The sequence below is a fragment of the Tasmannia lanceolata genome, unplaced genomic scaffold, assembly GCF_043159265.1.
Source record: "Tasmannia lanceolata isolate RefF3 unplaced genomic scaffold, GAP_Taslan_0.1 ptg000015l, whole genome shotgun sequence".
NCBI lineage: Eukaryota > Viridiplantae > Streptophyta > Magnoliopsida > Canellales > Winteraceae > Tasmannia > Tasmannia lanceolata.
Window position 1 is genome coordinate 31,501,006 of NW_027518692.1, and position 22,170 is coordinate 31,523,175.

Sequence of the window (22,170 nt, forward strand, 5' to 3'; positions counted from 1 at the left end):
AATCTAGTTGTTACCGACGCAACCCTTCTCAATAGTACCCGTAAAGGGGTTCGAATCTACACTCAGAATCTTATTTCTAAATTTTACTCATATTGTCCGTTGTCTCGTTCATATCATGCTTTTTCAACTTCTAGCATTTGTCTCCTTGCCATCTATTGTTTCAGATGCTCTTGCTCAACCTCAATGGAGAGAGAAGAAGAGAGAAGAAATGAAGGCCTTAAGCCCTTAGACATGAATGATACATGGAAACTTGTGGTGTGTACCTAGAAGAAAAATATGTGCTGGGTGCAAGTGAGTTTACACAATGAAGTATAAGTTTGATTGATTCAAATAGAGATACAAGGCAAGGCACGAATGGTGTCCATAGGCTTCACAGAGAAATATGGTATTGACTATCAAGAGATATTTGCATCGGTTGCAAAGATGAACTTGATCCAACTGCTGCCCTTTCTTGCAGCCATAAAATGGTTATAGGGCCTCAACCAACAATTGTTCCTAGGACCCTTTCGTTTAGAAGAGAAAAACAATTTATGAGGCACAGCAACCTAGCCCGGAAAATGTTTCACAATAAAAGGCCAATAAATGGGCAATTAAATAGAAACTACAAAAGGTTAAGAACAAAGATATGTAGGAACAGTGAAAGTAAAAGTTAACTTGGAAGTGGTGAAAGCACAAATACCTTTAAGGTTATGGTACCGACAAACCCAGCTTTGACTGTAACAGGAAGCTTGAGAGAATTTAGCGCTTCTGCCTTCAACTGTAAGTCTCTGAGAACAACATCTCCTGCAAAAGAAAGGAAACTATTAAATGAAAATTTTTGGAAACAAGTATTGCCTAAAAGTGAAATTAGAGCTGGAGATATTCAAACATCAATGGGAAAAAAGAAAAGCTTTTTGCAAATCACAAGATGAATATGCCACAAATAAAAACTCCACTAAAGCCTATAATGCATCACCATTAACTCAGTATTGAAAAGTAACAGAATATATCAGCAGAAAGCATCAGTAATGCACAGTAACTAAATAACAATTCTTGACAAAGTTCATAAAGATAAACACCCTGATGGAAAAAACATTACAGATCACATGAGAGGAAGCTAAGCATAGGTGCATGACACCTATGCCTTAGAGTAAGGTACATCGAGCATCTTGTCTATAAATGTGGAGTGCCAATGTAAATCGACTACAAATGGTTTGCTATAACAACCATAATAGACAACATGACCATCATAAGATAGAACAGGTTCATTTTTCATAATAGCATGATAAATCTCAAATATCTCCCTCCCAATTGAAAGTAGTTACCTTTCCCTTATTCTAGTGTAGTTGTGCAGGTAACAGTTGGACATATCTGGCCCATTACAGAACTACCAACTTATTAATATAGGACAAATAAAAAGCATATAGGACAAAAAAAAACTAATTATATCATAGGAGATAAGTGGAGATGGCATACTAAAACACAGTTAAGATGCAAACACAAACCTTTCCAGACGCTGATTCTCAACGCTTCAGTTGAAAGTCCCTGAACATACTCCCCCAAATATTTTCGAAGCAAATGCAGAACCTGCAATGAGTAACACATTTCAGAAGATAACGTTTATTTGCAAGTTTGCAATAAAGAAATCAACCTGGTAATTGCATAACTAATTAAGTGTACAACAAAATTTAAGGGGTAATCAGATTGCAAGTAGCATGAAAAACAGAGAAAATAAAAAATTAAGGGCTTGTATCAGATTTCTTCAATAGATTCATAAAATCAAAATCTCATGCAAATTCAACCACTTGGAATTAAATTTATTCAAGCAATACATCTATTAAAAACAACCAAAAAAGATTACTTACGTGTGCCTCGAACATGGTGAAAGGGGCAAATTGTTGAACCCTAAAAGAGAAAAATAAACATGTAAGAAAGGGGAATTAAGGGTATTGGTGTTGAAGAAGAAGAGGGAGGGTGTGTGTTTTTTACCTTTCCGTCAATAGATCGAGACCATTTTTGGGCTAAATGTTGTGCCGAGTACGATCCGATTTTCATCCATTAACTACTGATCGAAAAAAAAAATACCCTAGCACAAAAAAAACCCTAGATCGTTCGCCACGCCCAATCGCGAAACCACTTTTGTAACCTGAAAGAGAAGAATGAAACTGTGAAAGATGTTAAGGTGGGGATGGAATCCAATTAGTCAAAATAAATGCTAATCTATCTTTTAGAATTTTAGAATTTTATTCTTAGGGCAGTGATACCCTCGATTTTAATCCCATCTGTCTCTTCCCCTTCCGAGCACCCCCCTGCAAAATGAAATAGAAAAAAGAGCGATGATAAATTCGCATCCCCTGTAGGATAATTCACGCCGCTGTAACGTGAATTATGTGGCAGACTTCCAGACTCTGATGCCTTTTTGACGTTTCAGGTGGTGCGAATTATCCTGTAGTGGGAGCGAATTATGTGAGACTTTAACGGTTTTTGACGTTTCAAGGGCTGCGAATTTATCATCGCCCAAAAAAACACCTCCTCCCTTAACTTTATGTCTTTATTGATATGCAGCATATGCTATATTGCTATTGGTTTGTGACCGTATATTCCAGTGTTTTTCGAAAGGTACTGTACGGCCTACTGATCCAGGTCGTCTATTTGTTGGGCGACAGGGTAAATAGGTTGTGCACTTGTGCCTCATACGTCATCTCCATAGGATGATCCTAACCATGTGATCTAGAACTTGATCGGAGGGTTAGGATCATCTTATGTAAATGATTTTTGATGCATTCTATGGAATGGGCCATACAGTATCTGTTGAAAAATACTAGACTGTACGGTCACACACCATATAAAAACTATCTATTGTGACCTTCCAATCTTTGCTTCTCTTTCTTGATAAATTATGTGGTGGCCAGGTCGTGCTCGCACGTGCAGCCCTAAAAAGCAGTACATTGAGAAAGTACCTCAAAGGTTCAATATGAAGAATGCCGAGCCCATGAGTACACCATTAGGCGGTCCTTTGAGCTGAGTACGGAGTTTTCTCCAACCAACAGTGAAGAGAAGAAAGAAATAGAGATGATCACCTATGCGTTAGCCGTATGGATTATAATGTATGTTATGATGTGTACAAGGTCTGACATAGCATGTGCGAGTGGTGTAGTTAGTATATATCTAGAAAATCCAGGCAAGTAGAATTGGGAAGCTCTAAAATAGATTTTAAGGTAGCTAAGGGATACTTCTAATTTCTAAACAATGCTTATGTTTTGGAAACTAATCGCCCAAGGTGGAAGGATATATAGATGTATATATGACAGGAGATATAGACACGAGGAAGTCTTCATCTGGATATCCTGGCAAGCAATATTGGAAAGCTGCAAAATAGATTTTAAGGTATCTAAGGGATACTTCTAAACAATGCTTATGTTTTGGAAACTAATCACCCAAGCTGGAAGGCTATATAGATGTAGATATGACAGGAGATATAGACATGAGATATAGACATGAGGAAGTCTTCATTTGGATACTTGTTTACTTTTGCAGGGGGAGCCATCTCATGGCAATCAAAGCTGCAAAAATGTGTTTCACTTTCAACTACAGAGGCGGAGTACATTACTGCCACAAAAGCCTGTAAGGAGATGCTTTTGTCAAAGCATTTTTTTTATAGAGTTGGGTCTATAACAAAAAGAATACATAGTCAGATGCGGCAATCAAAGCATTATTAATCTAAAAAATAATGCCATGTACCACTCTAAGGCTAAGCACATTAGCGTGCAATACCATTGGATTTGAAACGTCTTAGAGAATGGGTTGATAGAGATCCACAAGATTCACATCGATTAGAATCCGTCAGACATGAGATAATAAAGACAATGCAATGGAGAAGCATGATCTATGCAGACCGTTGTCAGGCATGAGTGCCATGCGAGCATCCATTTCATAGATCCTCCCTCACGGGGTTTGAGAGGGTGGGGGAGATTATTGTGCAGTCCATCCACATAAAGTAAATCCCACACACACTTAGTCTCACGAACGAGGGTCACGGGGGTGTTATGACAATTAAAAATAAAAGGAGAAAACAAAGAAGGAGAGATACAAGATAAAACTGAAAAAACAAAAGGGTTTTTCTTGGCCTCCTAAGGTTTGAGAAAACAGAAAAACAAAAGGGTTTTGCTTGGGCTCCTAGGGTTTTGCTTTGAGGCAAAGGAAATCAAAGGGGTATGGAACCCTAATAATCCATTAGAGATTGAAGTATTTGAAAATGGGAAGAAAGAAGAAGGAAGAAGAAGCCCAATTTAGAGTTTTGAAGGGGTTCTTGGAGAAGAAGAAGATCTCACGCTTGGGATTTAGAAAGACACATTTCTTTGACTTTGGATCTAATTTACTCCTTTTGACAACTAGGAATTAAAGCATATGCATCACATACAAATATCAGTAAATTGGAATAATCACAATGAGATTCGGACCATAGCTCTTGGGATGTTTTCTCACCCAATGCCGCCAAAGGAGATCGCTTTATAAGGTAGCAAGTCGTATGCACCGCTTCCGCCCTTTTTTTTTCAACCTCGGCGTTGAAGTTAAGAATGAAGGCGATCAAGTTAAAGAGTCCACATCCGGGTTTATTGAAGATGAAGTATTTATGACTAACCTCGGAAAGAGTTCTATTGTAAGGGGTTTATGAGGTTGACCGTATTTCCTCCAAGATTTCATTGCTATTATTTCATTCTTGTTCTATGCCTCAAGTTTTGAGAAACTTGAGAAGAAAGACATTGTATCCCTCTTATCAATTTAGTGGATTTCTCTCTGAATTTGTCCTGTGGTTTTTCCTTTCACATTAGAGGATTTTTCACATTAAATTTTATGCTCATGTTTGTGATTGGTGGATTTTTGCTTTGTGGTTTATTGTTCTTGGTTAGTTTCTTGATTCACAGATAGAAGGAGAAAATTTATCCGCTACGGTCTATCCGTGTTTCCCCAACAAGTTTGGTGCGGTTATCCATTGACGTTAAATTAACATCGACATTTATTTACATCGTGTTTATTTTATAACCGCATACTTAGTACGGCTATATTTTTTCTTCCCGTTAGGCGGGGGCGGAGGCACATGTAGCTTGAGGCGAGCCATGCGCCACCCCCCACCCCCCCCCCCACCCCCCCCAAAAAAAAAAAAAAAAAAACTGTAAATTCCTTGCTCCGTCCATGCTGCTAAGCAATGTCCTAAAACGTTTCCTACGAACAATTCTCTATAAGTTTTCTGGCTCTCTCTCTGGTTCTTCTCGTTTTACAAAATTTCTAGTTGTTTTTTCTCTGATCAGGGCTGCATAAGCATGTTCGCTAGGCATCTGGGTAGCGTGAGTGCACATCCCCTAGAGCAGAGTGGTTGAATCTTGGAGACATAGTCAAAATACCCAATGTGCACCGTGTTTCGTTGTATGTGGGGGGTGAGAGGCTTTGTGGTTTCTTGTTCTTGGTTAGTTTCTTGATTCACAGATAGAAGGGGAAAATTTATCCGCTACGGTATGTCCGTGTTTCCCCAACAAGTTTGGTGCGGTTTTCCATTGACGTTAAATAAATGTCGATGTTTATTTACATCGTGTCGGTTTTATAACCGCATAATTAGTACGACTTTATCTTTTCTTCCTGTCAGGCAACGTCCTAAAATGTTTCCTAATCGTGTCCTTTAATTAAGGACTTGCCTGGTAAAGAACTTTTAGAGAGAGAGAGAGAGAGAGAGAGAGAGAGAGAGGCGTATTGCGTACGGGACATGAATACGAACAATTCTCTCCGAGTTTTCTGGTTCTTCCCGTTTTATAAAATTTCTGGTCGTTTTTTCTCCAATCAAGGCTGCATAAGCATGTTCGCTAGGCATCTGGGTAATGTGAATGCACACCCCCTAGAGCGGAGTTGTTGAATCTTAGAGACATAGTCAAAATACCCAATCTGCACTGCAACTCGTTGTATGTGGTGGCGATACTTGTCTCAAGAACAACGAATTGATATTCGTGCCTCTACTCATCGATAAGCCTATCTTTTCTGTTTCTTTATTTCAAAGCACATACTGCTGCACTATTATCAGATTCTGCATATTACATTACTCATCAGATTCAAAGGTATAATCTGATATCACTGAAAAATTGCACACTACAAAACCATGTAGGTTGCCTCATGATGGCGTACAAAGATCAATGATCTTAATTAAACATACATATCCCCATGTGTGACCTGAGCATGATCTCGATGGTGACTATCTCTACCCAGTCCGTCTCTTATTTCTATCAACTATAAGAAACACTGACCTGCATATACAATCTAACTGAGTAGGGGAAGATACTAGACCCATTTATACTTGAAATTCCATTAGTTGACACAATTCAATTGTGTAGAATGGCTTCGGGAAAGGTGGCGTTCGAGTAGAGAACTTTCCAGTGACGTGTTGCATGGTTGGCCGTGTTTGTGGATTCGCATTTATGCATGTGAGTGCCACTGACACTGCCAAAACAACTTCATTTCCAACTTGGTCTTCGGGGTTTGGGAGCCGTGGGTCGAACACATCCTTTACCTGTAGATTTTGGCCATCTTCAGATGATGACAAGGAGGAGATGATATCTCCCGGATGCCTTCCCATTATCACTTCAAGTGCTAAAACCCCAAAGCTATATACATCACATTTCTGGGTCACGCTCATTGTGTAAGCAAGCTCTGCCAAGAAAAAACAAAAAGGAAAAGAAATCAAAGACATGTTATTAATGGGGGGGATTTGCTAAGGCAATTTCGTGGAAAGCAAACTTTTGCATGAGAGAATAGTCACATAGGCTAACCTTTCAGCAGAGTTTGCCTTATTCATTTAATAGGTGGATGTTTTCTCATGCAAAAGTCAGACGAGAATGGCTTTCCGCGAAATTGCCTAGCAAATCCCATTAATGGGAATGCATATAACAGTTTGTATTCGTTCAAAGTACTTTCTTAAGTAGTAATCCTATATGTTTTACGTAATTTTTTTTTATTAATATATAAATTCTTTGGGACAGGGCAATATTTATTAATAATGGTTTACAGAGAAGATTGTTGACTTAAGCTAACTGTAGATGTTGGACCAGTGATTTTCTATTAAGATAAAGAGGTTACATACTTACCCATTATCAACCTAGAAAGATTACAGCATTCCCTTAACAGACAGAATGATCGCTTTAGGTAGTTCTGTTTCTTCAACAAAATGATGAAAATACTATTAGGGCCATTTGGATCTAGATAAAAGTTTCTGTGGAGAAAGAATTTCGTAAAAAAAAAGTGTTCTATCGGAAAAGGACTTCCATTGTCTAGCAACTAAGTGAAAAAAAGACTTTCATTGGACTTGTAGCTCAATGGTTGAGGCTTTGTATCTCAACCTTGTGGTCACTGGTTCGATCCCAGTTACCTACCAAAAAAGAACGATTTTTCCCAAGAAAATGGGATTTATTTTATATGGATCTGCTTCTTTCTATGTTAAATGGGAGTAAATCAAATTTTGTCCCAATTTTAAAGTGGAAAAATGTGTGGAAATTTCGTTTTACACCAATGCTACATCAAAAGAAATGGAGCCTATGGAAAAAAATTTATATGGAAAAAGAGGTATCCAAAAATTGTCAGTCATTTTTAGGGCAAGTTTTTTCTATATTGTTTATACTAGATCCTAACAGCCCCTTAACCTTTTGCACATTACATAAGGTGCATTGAAACCAATATATGAGCAAACCATGACATGGTACTTTGGTGCCCGTCTGACCTTTGGATCAGATCAGTGCTGGTTAGCAACTCATCATGTGGCACAAATATGCGAGGGGATGGCTGACGAAAGGTGGCCCATCATCATGCAGATTGAATAGAGGTACAAAAACAAAAAGAAATACCCTAATATTTTGTCTAAAAATGCCAAATCTAAACACTGGAAATTAAGTTAATCTATATCCTAATCAAACATTTTAAAGTTAAAAAATTTACCAAAATCCCCTTCATTAAAGTCTCCTAGTAAGAAATACCCAAAATTTTGGATAATTACTAGTCACCAGTCCTTTGCTTAAAATGACTTCAGAAATTTTTCCACCAATTTTATGGTGGTTTTTTGTTTTGGTGGAGCGAAGCTTAATTAGGCCTTGCTTGTTTTGGATTTGAAGAACTGAATGTGAGCCCAAAACTGATTATTGGACCAAATTAAACGTTTAATTTTTAGTCCAATAATCAGGTTTTGTCTCACAATTGGTTCTCAATAGCCAAAACAAACAAGGACTTGGGATATTGTTTCTCTAAGGGAGGGCCAATCCCATGAATGGTCTAAAACATTTTGGCGTTATGGGTGGGTAGGCCTGATAAAATGACAACCAAATCACACGCAATTTCCTAAACAAGTAAACCACAACAATAAAGTAGGCACAATATATGAGGAACTAACCTGGAGCAATGTATCCGCGAGTGCCTGCAAGTTCTGTCCAATTGGATGAATCAGGCTTTAGAAGTCTAGCAGTACCGAAATCAGAGATATGAGCTTCAAATTCTGAATCCAATAAAACATTGTTGCTGGTGATATCTCGATGAACTATCGGCGGGATGCAATCATGGTGCATGTATGATACAGAATGGGCCATAGCTTTAATAATATTCACCCTTTTCACCCAATCCAACTCCATTGCCCCTTCCTCACTGCTTAGGATATTAGCCAAATTTCCCCTTTCCATATACTCATAAACCAGAAACATACATCGCCGGTGAGAACAAAACCCATAAAGCTTGACAATGTTGCGATGACGAATTTCTGTTAATGCACGTACCTCATTTCTGAAACTTCTTTGATCAATTTGCTCACCATCTTCCAATTCGTGAAGTTTCTTTACAGCGACTACTTGCCCAGTTGGCAGAGAAGCTTTATAAACTCTCCCATATCCTCCTTCCCCAATGCAGTATTTGTCGTCAAAGTCCTCTGTCGCATCGATGATCTCTTCATAAGAAACACACCCATCCCAATTCCCTATGGAAAATAGTTCTTTATTCCTTTCATTTCTATCTCCTTGTGCCATTCTTGTTTTGCGGAGCAAATTGGAAGAAATGCCAAAAACTAGCAATAGAAGAAATAGTGCGCTTAGAAGAGGAAGAATGATCAATATGATTACTTTGTGTCTCTTTTTTGGTTCACCACTGTTTACCGGCGTGGAATTGCAAGGTTGCAAACCTTGTTCTTTGCCGCATAAACCTTTGTTACCAACATATGTCCCTTGTTGGAAGGCTTTGCTTTTAGGAAGACGACCCACCAAATTATTGTACGATAAATCAATAGATGTCAAGCTAACCATATCTTCTAGAGAAGATGGAATTGAACCTGAAAGATTATTGTGGGAAATATTGAGGATTTCCAACATGTGTAATTTTCCTAGTTGGGGCGATATTTCTCCTGTAAGCAAGTTACAACTAAGATCTAGTATATTTTGTAGCTCCACTATATTACCAATTTGAAACGGAATGCTTCCATTCAAATGATTTCTGCTCAATTTCAAATAACGCATTTTTGAGCAGTCTCCTAGTTGTTCTGGCATTGATCCATTAAGATTGTTTGCTGATAGGTCAAGTATCTCCAGATTAGACAGCTTTCCAATTTCTAGTGGTATCCGACCTGAGAGTTGGTTACCATTTAAAATCAAGTCAAATAAAGATGACAAGCTCCCCAATTCCCTTGGAATCTCTCCTACCAAATGGTTTGAAGAAAGGTTGAGTACTTTTAGTGAAATCAACTGTCCCAACTCTGGTGGTATTTTACCAGAAATCAAGTTCTCGGAGATCTTTAAACTTGTCAAAATTTGACACTTTGCCCAATTTGGAGAGAGTTCACCATATAAACGGTTGTAGCTCAAATCAATGTATGATAGATGTGGATAAACTCCAAAGTCCTCAGACATATTTCCGGTGAGTTGGTTTCCTTCGAGCCTAACTCTGGTTAAGGTTGTGCAGTTTCTCAAGTTTTTCGGGATTGGACCTGTAAATTGATTGTTGTTCATCGAAAGGTACATAAGCGATCTACCTTGGCAGATTTGATTCGGTAAATAACCAGAGAGGTTGTTGATCGCCAATTCGAGTGTGACCAAATTTATTAGACTTGGCATTTCTTGAGGTAATGAGCCCGAAAGCTGATTTTCAAACAGGCGTAGATCGGTTAGCATTGTAAGATTACCCAAATCAGGTGGAATTGGACCCGTGAGAAGGTTAGAATACATTGCCAAATCAACCATATTTTTTAGATTTCCTATTTCTTTAGGGATGGAGCCAGAGAGCTTGTTTTCAATGAGGTATAATCTGACAAGGTTGGTCAAGTTTCCCAATGTGGAGGGAATGGAGCCTGTTAGAAGGTTTGAAGAAAGGTCCAGTAAAATCATATTTTTCAAATTTCCTATTTCTTTAGGGATGGATCCAGAGAGCCTATTATCGTATAAAGACAAGTAATTAAGTTTGGTCAAGTTTCCTAATGTGGAAGGTATGGAACCTGTTAGAAGGTTGGAAGAGAGGTCTACCAGACTAATACTTTTTGAATCTCCTATTTCTTTAGGGATGGATCCGGAGAGCCTATTACTGTAGATGGCCAAGAATGCAAGGTTTGTTAAGTTTCCTAATATGTGAGGAATGGAACCTGTTAGAAGGTTAGAATACATAACCAATTCTACGATATTTTTCAAATCTCCTATTTCTTTAGGGATGGAGCCAGAGAGCTTGTTAGAGAAGAGGTATAATCTAACAAGGTTGGTCAAGTTTCCTAATGTGGAAGGAATGATTCCGAAGAGCGCATTGTTACTAAGATCGAGATTGGCGAGGTGTGGAAAGGAAGATAAGTTGAAGTAATCCAGCTTACCTTGCAAACCTGCATTTGTTAGGTTTATTCCTGTGACTCTTCCTTTATGGTTGCATGTAATTCCCGTCCAATTGCATTGGATTCTATTGGTTGCATTGAGAAGCGACCTATTGGTTGCACTGGGAAGTGACCATGAATTGAGGGGAGCTTGGTTCAAGAGGCTAGCTTTCCAGATGAGGAGAGCCTCTACTTCTACTGAATTTGCCGTTGTTGAAGTGCAAGAAAGCATCACGAGGCAAAAAAGTAGAGAGAAGAGGAAGACAGATTTCTTCACGGCCATGGTTGTTGCTTGGGTTTGAGTTTTTCGTGTATGTTAGATGTACATTTATACTGAAAAAAGTCTGTCTCCTTTTATGCCGTCCGCTGAGGGGAATAATTGTGTACCACATCTATTCCTGTGTCCAATAATGAACTAGCTTTTATTTTGATTTGAGACAACGGAAATGGGCCCGACCCAATTCATATTTTTCTATGCGTGCAAGAACAGTTGTCTTTTTTCTTTTCTTTTTATGACATAGGGTATTCCCAACCCAATTTATAGGGCGCGACTATTCCCTACCATGGACATGCATGGGCAACAAAAAATTATAGTGTAGCCCACATTATTCGATGATCCAAGCCTTTTAATAGTTGACCCTCAACTCATCTACATAGGATGATGATCTTAACCGTCCCATCTGTATAGATTTTTAATACTGTGCCATCACTTATAAACCAAGATCTAAGCATTAGGATCATCTTATGGAGATGATTTTTTGGGGAAAAGTTCATGGAAGTCGAGGTGGGCCACTTTGGACCATCCAATAATATATTCTGCACTGCTACATACGGTGCAGATGAGCAGAGACCGAAGGAGTCAAGATCTTCCGTCCCAGAAATATCTTATAATAAACGTTGTTTGTATTTACTTGGGTTAGGACTGGACCGGTCTCCAATCAAATAGTCCTAACGTATAATAAACGACATTTTATTGAAACAATTGACATAGGGACCCCTAAACGGATGAAATCACCCCCTTTGACTGTTTCTGTGAGAATGGTTCACTGCTTGAGGATAAATTCACCCCTTTAACGTTTTTCTCTGCCTTTAAAAATTAAATTAAAACTTAACAAATAACGTTAAAGGGGGGGGGGGGGATTTTATCCGTCCGGGGTGGGGGGATAACATTTCCTTTGACATATCTAATCTAAGTGTTAGTCCATTTGTATAGTTTTTCCATGCGCATCCCTCACGTTAGAACCCGTACTTTCTTCTACACGATAGATGCCATAAACTCGTCTTTCAAGTCAATGCCGTGGTCTATAAGGAACCAAACCACATGACTTTTCCAAGGCAACGGACAGGAGGCTAGTTACGTGGTGCTCTGTTCACTTCGAAGGGGACTATTAGGATTCCACTTTGAAGTCTAGTGACAGTATCTGTATTCACTACTAAGTAGGGTTGCAACTTAAACCGACCGTGCCCGACCCCAAATAACCATGGGCTGCAAAAAATACATTATTTAGGATTTAGTGAATGAAAATTTCCGGTTTCCAATTATAGAAATAGAAGCGACTTTCTCCTCAATGTTCCATATTCCAAACATAACTAGTGATATTTTGTCTATTAGTCTTACAAAAAAATTGAATTGCAGTGTAATGCTCTTTCCAACTCACTGTGTTTTTCAAGATTTGGAAACGAGGAGGAAAATCGCCTATGGTTGTGAGGATGGTGGTCCCTATATTCTGGACATGCAAGTTGCTTCTGTTCCCCTAATGCACCAATCTAGTATTAGTGGTGGTTGTAGTAGCAAAAGTAGTAGTATTAATGCCAACAAAAAAAAAATGTGGTTAATGAATTGGAATAAACGGTTAGGTCAATAACCGTTTCCTATCTTAAAGCATTTGTTGCCTGAGTTTGGGTATTGTTCTTCAATAAAATTGAATTGTGGAACATGTGAACAAGCTGTACTTTATTTCCTCCTATAATAGTAAAAAGATTTAGGGAGATGATATATTCACCCCTCTGCAGTACGCATTCGCCCCCTTATAACGCGAACAGGGTAACTTTAACCCTTTTTGACGTCAAATCACATTATAAAGGGGCGAATGCGTACTGCAAGGGGGTGAAAATATCATCGCCCAAGATTTATTCCCCTCGCTATTCGATATTCTGATGTTTCAGGACCAGCTCCCAGTACTTTGCATGGATCTCATTATTTTGTTACTGTTGCGGATGATTATAATCGTTGCAGTTGGGTATACCTTATGAAGTCTTTTTTTGATATGGAATGGATGAAGTCTATGAATTATATTCTTCCTTTACAACCTTTCACAACGTGGTTTTTACCTAGTTTGATGCCAACATCAAAGATCTTCCTTCAAATAATGGGGGTGAATATATGTATAGGAGTCTTGCATCTTATTTCACTAAGCATAGAATTGCATACCAAACATCTGGTGTTAAAACTCCACAATAGAATGGTGTGGTCGACAGGAAGAACAGGCACCTTCAAATGGCTCATGCTCTTCTCGTTGGCATGAATGTCATAAAGAATTTGGCATGCATGTCCCATCTTCAAGGGTCCCTATTCTCTTCTCCATATTAATTGTCCTTTGTTTTCTGTTCCCCTCAAAGTCTTTGGTATTGTCTGCTATGTTCATGTTCATCACCCAGAACGTGATAAGATCCAAAATCCTTAAAAGTGTACTTTCCTTGGATATCCATCTGCCCAAAAGGACATCCGATTGTATCCATGGATGTTACTTTTAGTGTATATTCATTGGATATTCATCTTCTCAAAAAGGGTATAAGTAGTGTATATTCATTGGATATTCATCTTACCAAAAAGGGTATAAGCAGTGTATATTCATTGGATATTCATCTTCTAAAAAAGGGTATAAGCTTATCATCCACTACATGACATCGTATTGTATCCATGGATGTTACCTTCTTCAACTCAATTCCCTTTTTTCCAATAAAGATACCTCTTCAAGGGAGAGTAGAGAAGAGAGGTTGATTGGTGTTCCTTTACATATTCATGTGCCGTAATTCACTTATTACTCTGACGATGTAGCTACTACTTCAAAAGATGGTGTTTTTATACAAGGAATTGAAAGTTTACACCAAAAGGGAGAAACTAGTAATGAATTTCCACACCAAAATCTTTCCTGGGATTCAGGTATTGGCCCTCACCTGTTCCTTCAAATCGTAATCTAGTTGTTACCGACCGTAATCTTCTAATTAGTACCCGTAAAGGGGTTTGAATCTACACTCAGAATCTTATTTCTAATTTTTACTCATTGTCCGTTGTCTCGTTCATATCATGCTTTTTCAACTTCTAGCATCTGTCTCCTTGCCATCTAGTGTTTCAGATGTTCTTGATCAACCTCAAGGGAGAGGGAAGATGAGAGAAGAAATGAAGGCCTTAAGCCCTTAGACATGAATGATGCATGGAAACATGTGATGTTACCTAGAAGAAAAATATGTGCTGGGTGCAAGTGAGTTTACACAATGAAGTATAAGTTTGATTGATTCAAATAGAGATACAAGGCGCGAATGATGTCCATAGGCTTCACAGAGAAATATGGTATTGACTATCAAGAGATATTTGCATCGGTTGCAAACATGAACTCGATCCAACTGCTGCCCTCTCTTGCAGCCATAAAATGGTTATAGGGCACAACAACCTAGCCCGGAAAAGGTTTCACAATAAACGGCCAATAAATGGGCAATTAAATAGAAACTACAAAAGGATAAGAACAAAAATATGTAGAAACAGTGAAAGTAAAAAAGTTAACTAGGAAGTGGTGAAAGCACAAATACCTTTAGGGGACGTTTGGATACGCGGATTTTAGAATCCGGGATTTCTTCAAAATTGTAGCTAAGAGACAAGACAAGAAGCGGACCGGCCGTCGTTTTTGACTTCTCGCCCTTCTTTCCGTCAACAAGAGAGCAGCAGATCCTCCATATTTCCAGATTTTCGAAATCTCAGGATGCAGGAGAGATTTTTAAAGCCTGAATTTCTCACTCAAATCCAAGAAATGCTGTCAGGACAAAACACAACAGCTTGATCATGAACCCTCCTTTACACTGTTTTCAAACTAAAAACCTGGATTCTAAAATCCGGGTATCCAAACGACCCCTTAAGGTTATGGTACCGACAAACCCAGCTTTGACTGTGACAGGAAGCTTGAGAGAATTTAGCACTTCTGCCTTCAACTGTAAGTCTCTGAGAACAACATCTCCTGCAAAAGAAAGGAAACTATTAAATGAAATTTTTTGGAAACAAGTATTGCCTAAAAGTAAAGAGCTGGAGAAAATCAAACATCAATGGGAAAAAAGAAGCTTTTGCAAATCACAAGATGAATATGTCACAAATAAAACTCCACTAAAGCCCAATGCATCACCATTAACTCAACATTGAATAGTAAAAGAATATATCAGTAGAAAGCATCAGTAATGCACAGTAGCTAAATACCAATTCTTGACAAAGTTCATAAAGATAAACACCCTGATGGAAAAAACATTACAGATCACATGAGAGGAAGCTAAGCCTAGGTGCATGACACCTATACCTTAGAGTAAGGTACATCGAGCATCTTGTCTATAAATATGGAGTGCCAATGTAAATCGACTACAAATGGTTTGCTATAACAACCATAATAGACAACATGACCAACATAAGATAGAACAGGTTCATTTTTCATAATAGCATGATAAATCTCAAATATCTCACTCCCAATTAAAAGTAGTTACCTTCCCCTTATTCTAGTGTAGTTGTGCATGTAACAGTTGGACATATCTGGCCCATTACAGAACTACCAACTTATTAATATAGGACAAATAAAAAGCATATAGGAAAAAAACTAATTATATCATAGGAGACAAGTGGAGATGGCAGCACGACAAGTTATCTACATAAAAATTTATTGTTCACTCAGTTAACTCAAAGAAAGAGAACCGGATAGATTCGAAAACTACAAACGCATACTAAAACACAGTTAAGATGCAAACACAAACCTTTCCAGACGCTGATTCTCAAAGCTTCAGTTGAAAGTTTCTGAACATACTCCCCCAAATATTTTCGAAGCAAATGCAGAACCTGCAATGAGTAACACATTTCAGAAGATACTTTTATTTGCAAGTTTGCAATAAAAAATCAACCTGGTAATTGCACCACTAATTAAGTGTACTACAAGATTTAAGGGGTAATCAGATTACTAGTAGCGTGATGTTTGATGTTTGACCTCTGGTCTTCACCTGTATAGCTCTTTGGGGACATCTTGTCCCCTGTCGATGTATGATGTTTGACCTTTGCAATAAAATAGTTAATTTTTCAAAAAAAATATATTACTAGTAGCATGAAAAACATTAGTCAGAAGAGTAAAAAAAATGAGATTGGCGAACATGAACAGCAAAATTAACTACATCCACCACACTTGTTCCCCTCCTCTCTTCTCACCTGTCAGCAGCTGTTAAAGCAGCCCTTGATCACTTCTTTTTCCCGCAGACCCTCACTCTCCTCCATTCTTTCCCCTTCTTTCTCAACTTTTCCCTTTCTCTTCCCTCCCCCTTAATTTTATCTCCTTCCTCTCTTGTGGTTGAAACAGCCCATTGATTGGCATCTTACTAGCCCTCGCACATCATCTCATGGACACCCTCTAAACCTGCACAACCTAGGTATGGATTCCCCCATCTATGTTACCATTACAGCTTACAAAATACCACCCTTGAGCCCTTTTCCAGCAGATTGTTACTTTGTTAACCCTAACTAACCCCTTCATCACCCATTACGTTAAACCTTAGTAGATTTAGTTTGATTGACTAATATACTTTTATTTGAGCATGATACCTCCGATTCATGTATGTCAATAGTCCCAAATCCTTCATCCTGGGCATGGACTAATTAGAGGATAATCAGTCCCCTAAGATGAGGATGTAATCAACATAGATAAGTAAGAGAGTGATTCTTGATCAACTACGTTTGGTAAAGATAGAATAATTAGAGCCACTCTGCTGAAATCTGTTACATTCTATAGCAATTTGAAACTTACCAAACCATGTGGCGCTTATTTCAACACATAAAAAGGGACTTCTTAGGTCGACACACCAATGATGGGCTCAAAGGTAGAGAAAGACCTGAAGGAGTTACACATATTGTATCAGGAGATCTCCATGTAGAAATGCATTCTCAATGTCCATCTGAGAGAGTGGCCATTGACGTGTGCAAGTAGTGCAGATGAGAGGACAAACTATAGTCATCTTAGCCATTGGAGCAAATGTCTCTTCATATTCAATCTTGGACTTAAGCTTGAAGACCCTGTGAAACAACCAGTTACTCCAAAAGCTCAAGCTGTCGGAGATGGCTTATTTAATCTTTTATACTTTTAACACTTCCCCTCACGTGTGGCCCCACTTTTGGGTTGACCATTGCATGTGGATTTTTGACATGCATTAAGGAGGTTTGAACTCAGGACCTTTTGCTTTGATACCACGTGAGACAACCAGTTACTCCAAAAGCTTAAGCTGTTGGAGATGGCGTTATTTAATCTTCTATACTTTAACAGACCCATTTGCTCTCGATCATTAATGCATTCCAAAGAAAGGAAACTTAACTATATCCCATGTATCATTCTCGTGTAGAGCCTAAAGCTCTTCATGCATATAGTTGCTGATAGGCAGAAGAAACAAAATGATTGGCAAGGTTAACAAACAAAGCACGAGGAAGAAAATAGAGAGGACTAAACACTATATTCATCTTAGACATTGGAGCAAATGTCCCTTCATAATCAATCCCATACTTTAGATTGTATCCCTGAGCTACCAAATGGACTTCATATCTATTCAAACTTCCATCGGACTTAAGCTTGAACACCCATTTGCTCCCAATCATTAATGCATTCCAAGGACACTGAACTATATGTCTATATCCCATCTATCATTCTCCTGTATAGCCTAAAGCTCTTCATCCATGGACCTTTTCCAACAGTCAGTTTTTGTTAGTTGGTGATAGGCAGAATAAACAAAATGGTTGTCGAGGTTAACAAACAAAGCATGAGGAAGAAAATCGAGACAATCGGGAGGGTTAAAGGGTCGACTAGAATGACATAAAGTGCATGAATAAGAATCTAAAATAGGTGAAGAGGATGTGGTGCCCTACAGTTGTAAAGGGTGTGATGTATGAGCACATGGCAGAACTTCCCATTTTCTCTTCCTATAATAAGTGGTCACTAACTGTGACACATTATGGGATTATTCAGTTCAAAGGCAATAGGAATAGCATCATCATACAAAGAAGATAAGTATAATACAGTGGAAGTAAGAGGAGATGGAAGGACATAATAATTAACATTTCCAAAAACAACATGATGAGAGACCAACGTACGTTGTTTTTCTACGATCATAAAAACAAAAGCCTTTATATGATCTCCACATACTACAAAGAAGCACTAGATGCAGAAGGAAAGAGCTTATGTTGTTCATGAAGAGAATGATGGACAACGCAAACACAACCAAACATATGTAATAAAGAGCAATTAGGAGGTTTTCCAAATGGACAACGACGGGGGCACATATCACCTAAGACACTCGAAAATTGACTAGTTATAAGATGAATAGTTGTAAAAGTCACTAATACAATCCACTAAAATTTTGTTCTCTTATCCATCAATTTCTTCAATGCACTACATAACCAAAATGGTTATTTGTTGTAAAATGCACCACTTTTTCCTTCCCAACCTCTCCAATTTAGGGCTGGCAACGGGGCGGGTCGGGCCGGATGTTGGGGTCCCCTACTCCTTCCCCTCTGCGGGGAATTTTCCCCCTCCCCTTACCCTCCCCACTGCGGGGATGGTGGGAAATCCCCCTCCCCTCACCACGGGGAATATCTAATCCCCCTCCCCACCCCTTCCCCGCCCCGCATCCTTCGGGGACAATCACTTTACTTTGTTAAATGTTAGGTTAAAAACTAAAAATTTGCTAGGGACAATCACTTCAGGCATGTTGCGGCTTGGCTATTGCATGCGAGAGTAGCCACACAACCCACACATAGGCTAAGATTTTGTCTAATTCATTTTATTAACCTGGGGACAAAGGTGGTTGCTCTCAGATTCATTTAATTGATCAATAGTCCCTAGCTGATCCCTAATTCCCAATCCCACTTGCCAAAAAGTATTGTACGTGCCACACCATAGGAAGATCCAAACCGTCCATTTGATGGGCACACCATACTACCATAGGCATATGATGATCCAAACCTTCCACTTGATGGGCACATTGTAGGATGGTCCAAACTATCCATTTGATGGGTCGCAACGTAAATAGGTTGTGGCCCAAAAATCATTTCCATAGGATAATCCCAACCCTCTACTCTATAGAGGAATTGCATATTATGATACCTTCTATAGATCGGAGGGTTGCAATCATCCTATGGAAATGATTTTTGGGCCGCAATCTATTTACGTTGTGGCCCATCAAATGGACGGTTTGGATCATCCTATGGCGTAGCCCATACATTACTCTTTGAAAAATAATGGACTATACGAGCGCACTCCATATAAAATCTCATCACTCATCAGAGATATGTTGCCTTTATTTGGGGGAGGGAGATTTTCAAAGAATTTAATGTTGCCTTACAGTGATGGCTCGATGGAGAGATTTTAGGGATTTCTAAGGGTAATATACTAATATAATGAGGGACAATGCCCAATGGATTATGGGTAAAAGAAAACATAAAAAGCTATTTCAGGGACAAAACTGTACTAATGGAAATTATGAAAATTTTGGGGGAATCTTGTAGATATGTTTTGATCCAAGGGGTTTCTAGTAGTTTTTCCAAAAAAACAAAAAAACACTTAAAAAATACAAGAAAAAAATGACATTAATGCGGGGCGGGGCGGGGCCAACTCCATCCCCTTCTCCTCCCCTTCCCCGCACCGGGGAATTTTTTAAAATCCCCTTCCCCTTCCCCACTCAAATCAGGGAATCCCCTCCCCAAGCGGGGCGGGGCCCCCGCTTTCCCGGTGAAATTGCCAGCCCTACTCCAATTATAACATCAGCTAACTTAAATAATGATTCCCCGTCCTTTATGAAATCGGATGCATTAATTAAATTTAGAAATCATGTTCCTAGTGGACTGTTTACAAGTGCTAGAAATGGAGTTAGGGTAAGAGGAGAGGAAGGAGAAAAGGAGAGAAGATGGTAAGTCTCCACTAGGGAGCTTGATGTAGTCGCGTACAACGGAAGTGCGAAAATAAATCACAAGAATATGAAATCATAGTCCTATGATAGCAAATTACCTGTACTGGTGGGTTAGGTGGGAATGGTGGCCTAGCTAGTACGATGCATTCCGGAGGTACTAACCATAGGTGCTCGCCAATCCTAGTGAGGGCAGGGCTAATATCGGCCAACATATTGGAGTGCTGCTCCAACATGACTCACTCGTGCTGCTGCATGCCCTCTCTGGGTTGAGGACCTAGACCCCGCTGCAAAGCATTGGTCCTATTAACTATAGCCAAAAGGATGGATTTCCACTGCAGGGTAAACCTATCAACTCAACCAACCCTAACTTACCTATAAAAAAACGATCAAGACATCTAAAATTATTGAAGGATTTCAAGATACCATTGGTTAGCAGTGGTTGGCAGGATTTCATTTTAAAAATCATACTTATTTTCACCATACGCACGACCCATTAGAAGAAGAGAAGAAGAAACAGAGAAAATCAAGTTCTTATAGTCTCGAAAAAGTACATTTTTATTTTTTAGAAAGTTATTGCCACGAACATCCCAAAACAACCTTTTAATATGTTAAAAATTTTAAAATGACAAAAATACCCTCGATTTTAATCCCATATGTCTCTTCCTCTTCCAAGCACCCGCCTTAAAATGAATAAAAAAATGGGCAATGATAAATTCGCACCCCCTACAGAGGATAATTCGCGCCACGGCCAGACCCTTTTGACGTTTCAGGTGGTGCGAATTATCCTGCAGTAGGAGCGAATTATGTGACAGATTTTAAAAAAACGTCCTCCCTTAACTTTATTGATTAATAGCACCCCTTATGCTATTTAGGGGTGTTCATTTTTCGGTTAAAACCGAATAACCGAACCGAACCGAATTGGTTCGGTCGGTTCGGTTCTGTTTTTTTCCGTTTCGGTTCGGTTTTTTAAATTCGGTTTCGGTTATCTCCAAAAAAAATTCGGTTAACCGAAATAATGATAAAAATCATTATTTTTTCAAAAAAAAGTGTGATACGGGCACTCCAAAGGATGATCAAAACCGTCCATTTGATTGATCACAACTTAATTAGGTTGTGCTCCAAAAATCATTTCGATTGGATGATCCTAGCCTTCCGATCGAAACCAAGATTTTGCATTTTTCCGTATTTCTTTCCCACTATTCGGTTATTCGGTTTATTCGGTTATAACCAAATAACCGAATTTTTAATCGGTTCGGTTTTGAAAATTTTCGGTTCGGTTTCGGTTACCGAAATTATTTCGGTTATCAAATTTCAGTTATTTCGGTTCGGTTATAACCGAATAACCACCCCTAATGCTATTGGTCTCTGACCGTATATTCCAATGTTTTTAGAAAGGTACTGTACGGCCTACTCCATTTGATGATCCAAGTCGTCTATTTGTTGGGCGGCAAGGTAAAAAGGTTGTGCCCCATACATCATCTCCGTAGGGTGATCCTAACCTTGTGATCTATAGAGGGATTGCACAATATGGGAACTTCTATAGATCGGATGGTTAGGATCATCTTATGTAAATGATTTTTGGTGAATTCTATAGAATGGGCCGTACAGTACCTGTTGAAACATACTGGACTATCGGCCACGCACCATATAAAAACTCGCTATTGTGACCTTCCAATCTTTGCATCTCTTTCTTGAAAAATTATATAGTGGCCGGTCGTGCTCGCACGTGCAGTCCCAAAAAACAGTGGGCTCACCCTGTTAAGGTGAACCGAACCATTCATTTGCTGGCCCTGGCCTAGATAGGGTGTGCCCAATAAATCATCTCCATAGTGTGGTCCCATTCTGATCTAGTTCCAGTTGTTGAGACAATCGAAAATGGTGTTTCCTTGTTCTGATATCCTTTATCTTTGCTTTGAATCATTGGGTTCAAAAAATCAAAATAAAAAATAAAAAAATAAAAAATAAATGTGTCAATTCCAAAATAAATAAATAAATCTAGTGCAAGAGACTACTAATAAATGGAATAATAAAAAATAAATAATCAAATAGAAAATAATAAAAAAGAAAATCAGAATTCATATTATATTAATAATTAAGGTTTAAAATGGACACCATAGTATAGAAACCTCTATGATTTCATGGGCAAACCCTAT

General features: G+C 38.7%; 3 protein-coding genes across 8 annotated transcripts in view; all 3 read right to left on the reverse strand.

Annotated features, from left to right (window-relative positions):
• The window catches only part of LOC143846489 (calcium-dependent lipid-binding family protein), a 119,356-nt gene extending 116,990 nt beyond the window's left edge, over positions 1-2,366 (reverse strand). Inside the window, exons 1-5 of one of the 3 annotated variants that reach the window (XM_077354924.1) lie at positions 2,244-2,366; positions 1,969-2,125; positions 1,845-1,884; positions 1,485-1,566; positions 680-783 (exon numbers count right to left, since the gene is read on the reverse strand). In XM_077354924.1, the coding sequence (XP_077211039.1) occupies positions 680-783; positions 1,485-1,566; positions 1,845-1,859 (201 nt within the window). In that variant the 5' untranslated portion in view covers positions 1,860-1,884; positions 1,969-2,125; positions 2,244-2,366. Of the gene's footprint in view, positions 1-679; positions 784-1,484; positions 1,567-1,844; positions 1,885-1,968; positions 2,195-2,243 lie in introns of those variants that run through there. The other 2 variants (XM_077354926.1, XM_077354925.1) reach the window with 2 other exon arrangements.
• Positions 2,367-5,931: 3,565 nt separating this feature from the next.
• LOC143846490 (uncharacterized) lies at positions 5,932-11,858 on the reverse strand. The gene is made up of 2 exons (XM_077354927.1): positions 8,399-11,858; positions 5,932-6,672 (listed from the first exon to the last, which is right to left on the reverse strand). The coding sequence occupies exons 1-2, from the start codon at positions 11,115-11,117 to the stop codon at positions 6,314-6,316; spliced, it is 3,078 nt and encodes a 1,025-aa protein (XP_077211042.1). The 5' UTR covers positions 11,118-11,858; the 3' UTR covers positions 5,932-6,313.
• Positions 11,859-11,983: 125 nt separating this feature from the next.
• LOC143846146 (intermembrane lipid transfer protein vps1301-like) lies at positions 11,984-20,545 on the reverse strand. Of its 4 annotated transcripts, XR_013234665.1 has the most exons (5): positions 20,116-20,545; positions 15,839-15,920; positions 14,642-15,063; positions 12,493-12,588; positions 11,984-12,320 (listed from the first exon to the last, which is right to left on the reverse strand). XR_013234665.1 is itself a non-coding variant. In XM_077354566.1 (3 exons), the coding sequence occupies exons 1-3, from the start codon at positions 20,248-20,250 to the stop codon at positions 14,915-14,917; spliced, it is 366 nt and encodes a 121-aa protein (XP_077210681.1). In that variant the 5' UTR covers positions 20,251-20,545; the 3' UTR covers positions 12,933-14,914. The 4 variants fall into 4 exon arrangements, 1 of the variants encoding a protein (XP_077210681.1); XR_013234667.1 differs by lacking the exon at positions 12,493-12,588; XR_013234666.1 differs by lacking the exons at positions 11,984-12,320; positions 12,493-12,588 and adding an exon at positions 12,933-14,505.
• Between the last annotated feature and the right edge of the window lie 1,625 nt (positions 20,546-22,170).

Coding starts and splice junctions, on each gene's coding strand:
- LOC143846490 (XM_077354927.1), bottom strand. CDS start 11,117: ATGGCCGTGAAGAAATCTGTCTTCCTCTTCTCTCTACTTTTTTGCCTC. Junction 6,673..8,398: donor TCGCGGATACATTGCTCCAG/GTTAGTTCCTCA, acceptor TTTTCTTGGCAG/AGCTTGCTTACACAATGAGC.
- LOC143846146 (XM_077354566.1), bottom strand. CDS start 20,250: ATGTTGGAGCAGCACTCCAATATGTTGGCCGATATTAGCCCTGCCCTC. Junction 15,921..20,115: donor CACCTAACCCACCAGTACAG/GTAATTTGCTAT, acceptor TACTCATTGCAG/GTTCTGCATTTGCTTCGAAA. Junction 15,064..15,838: donor GAGAATCAGCGTCTGGAAAG/GTTTGTGTTTGC, acceptor TTTCTTTTGCAG/GAGATGTTGTTCTCAGAGAC.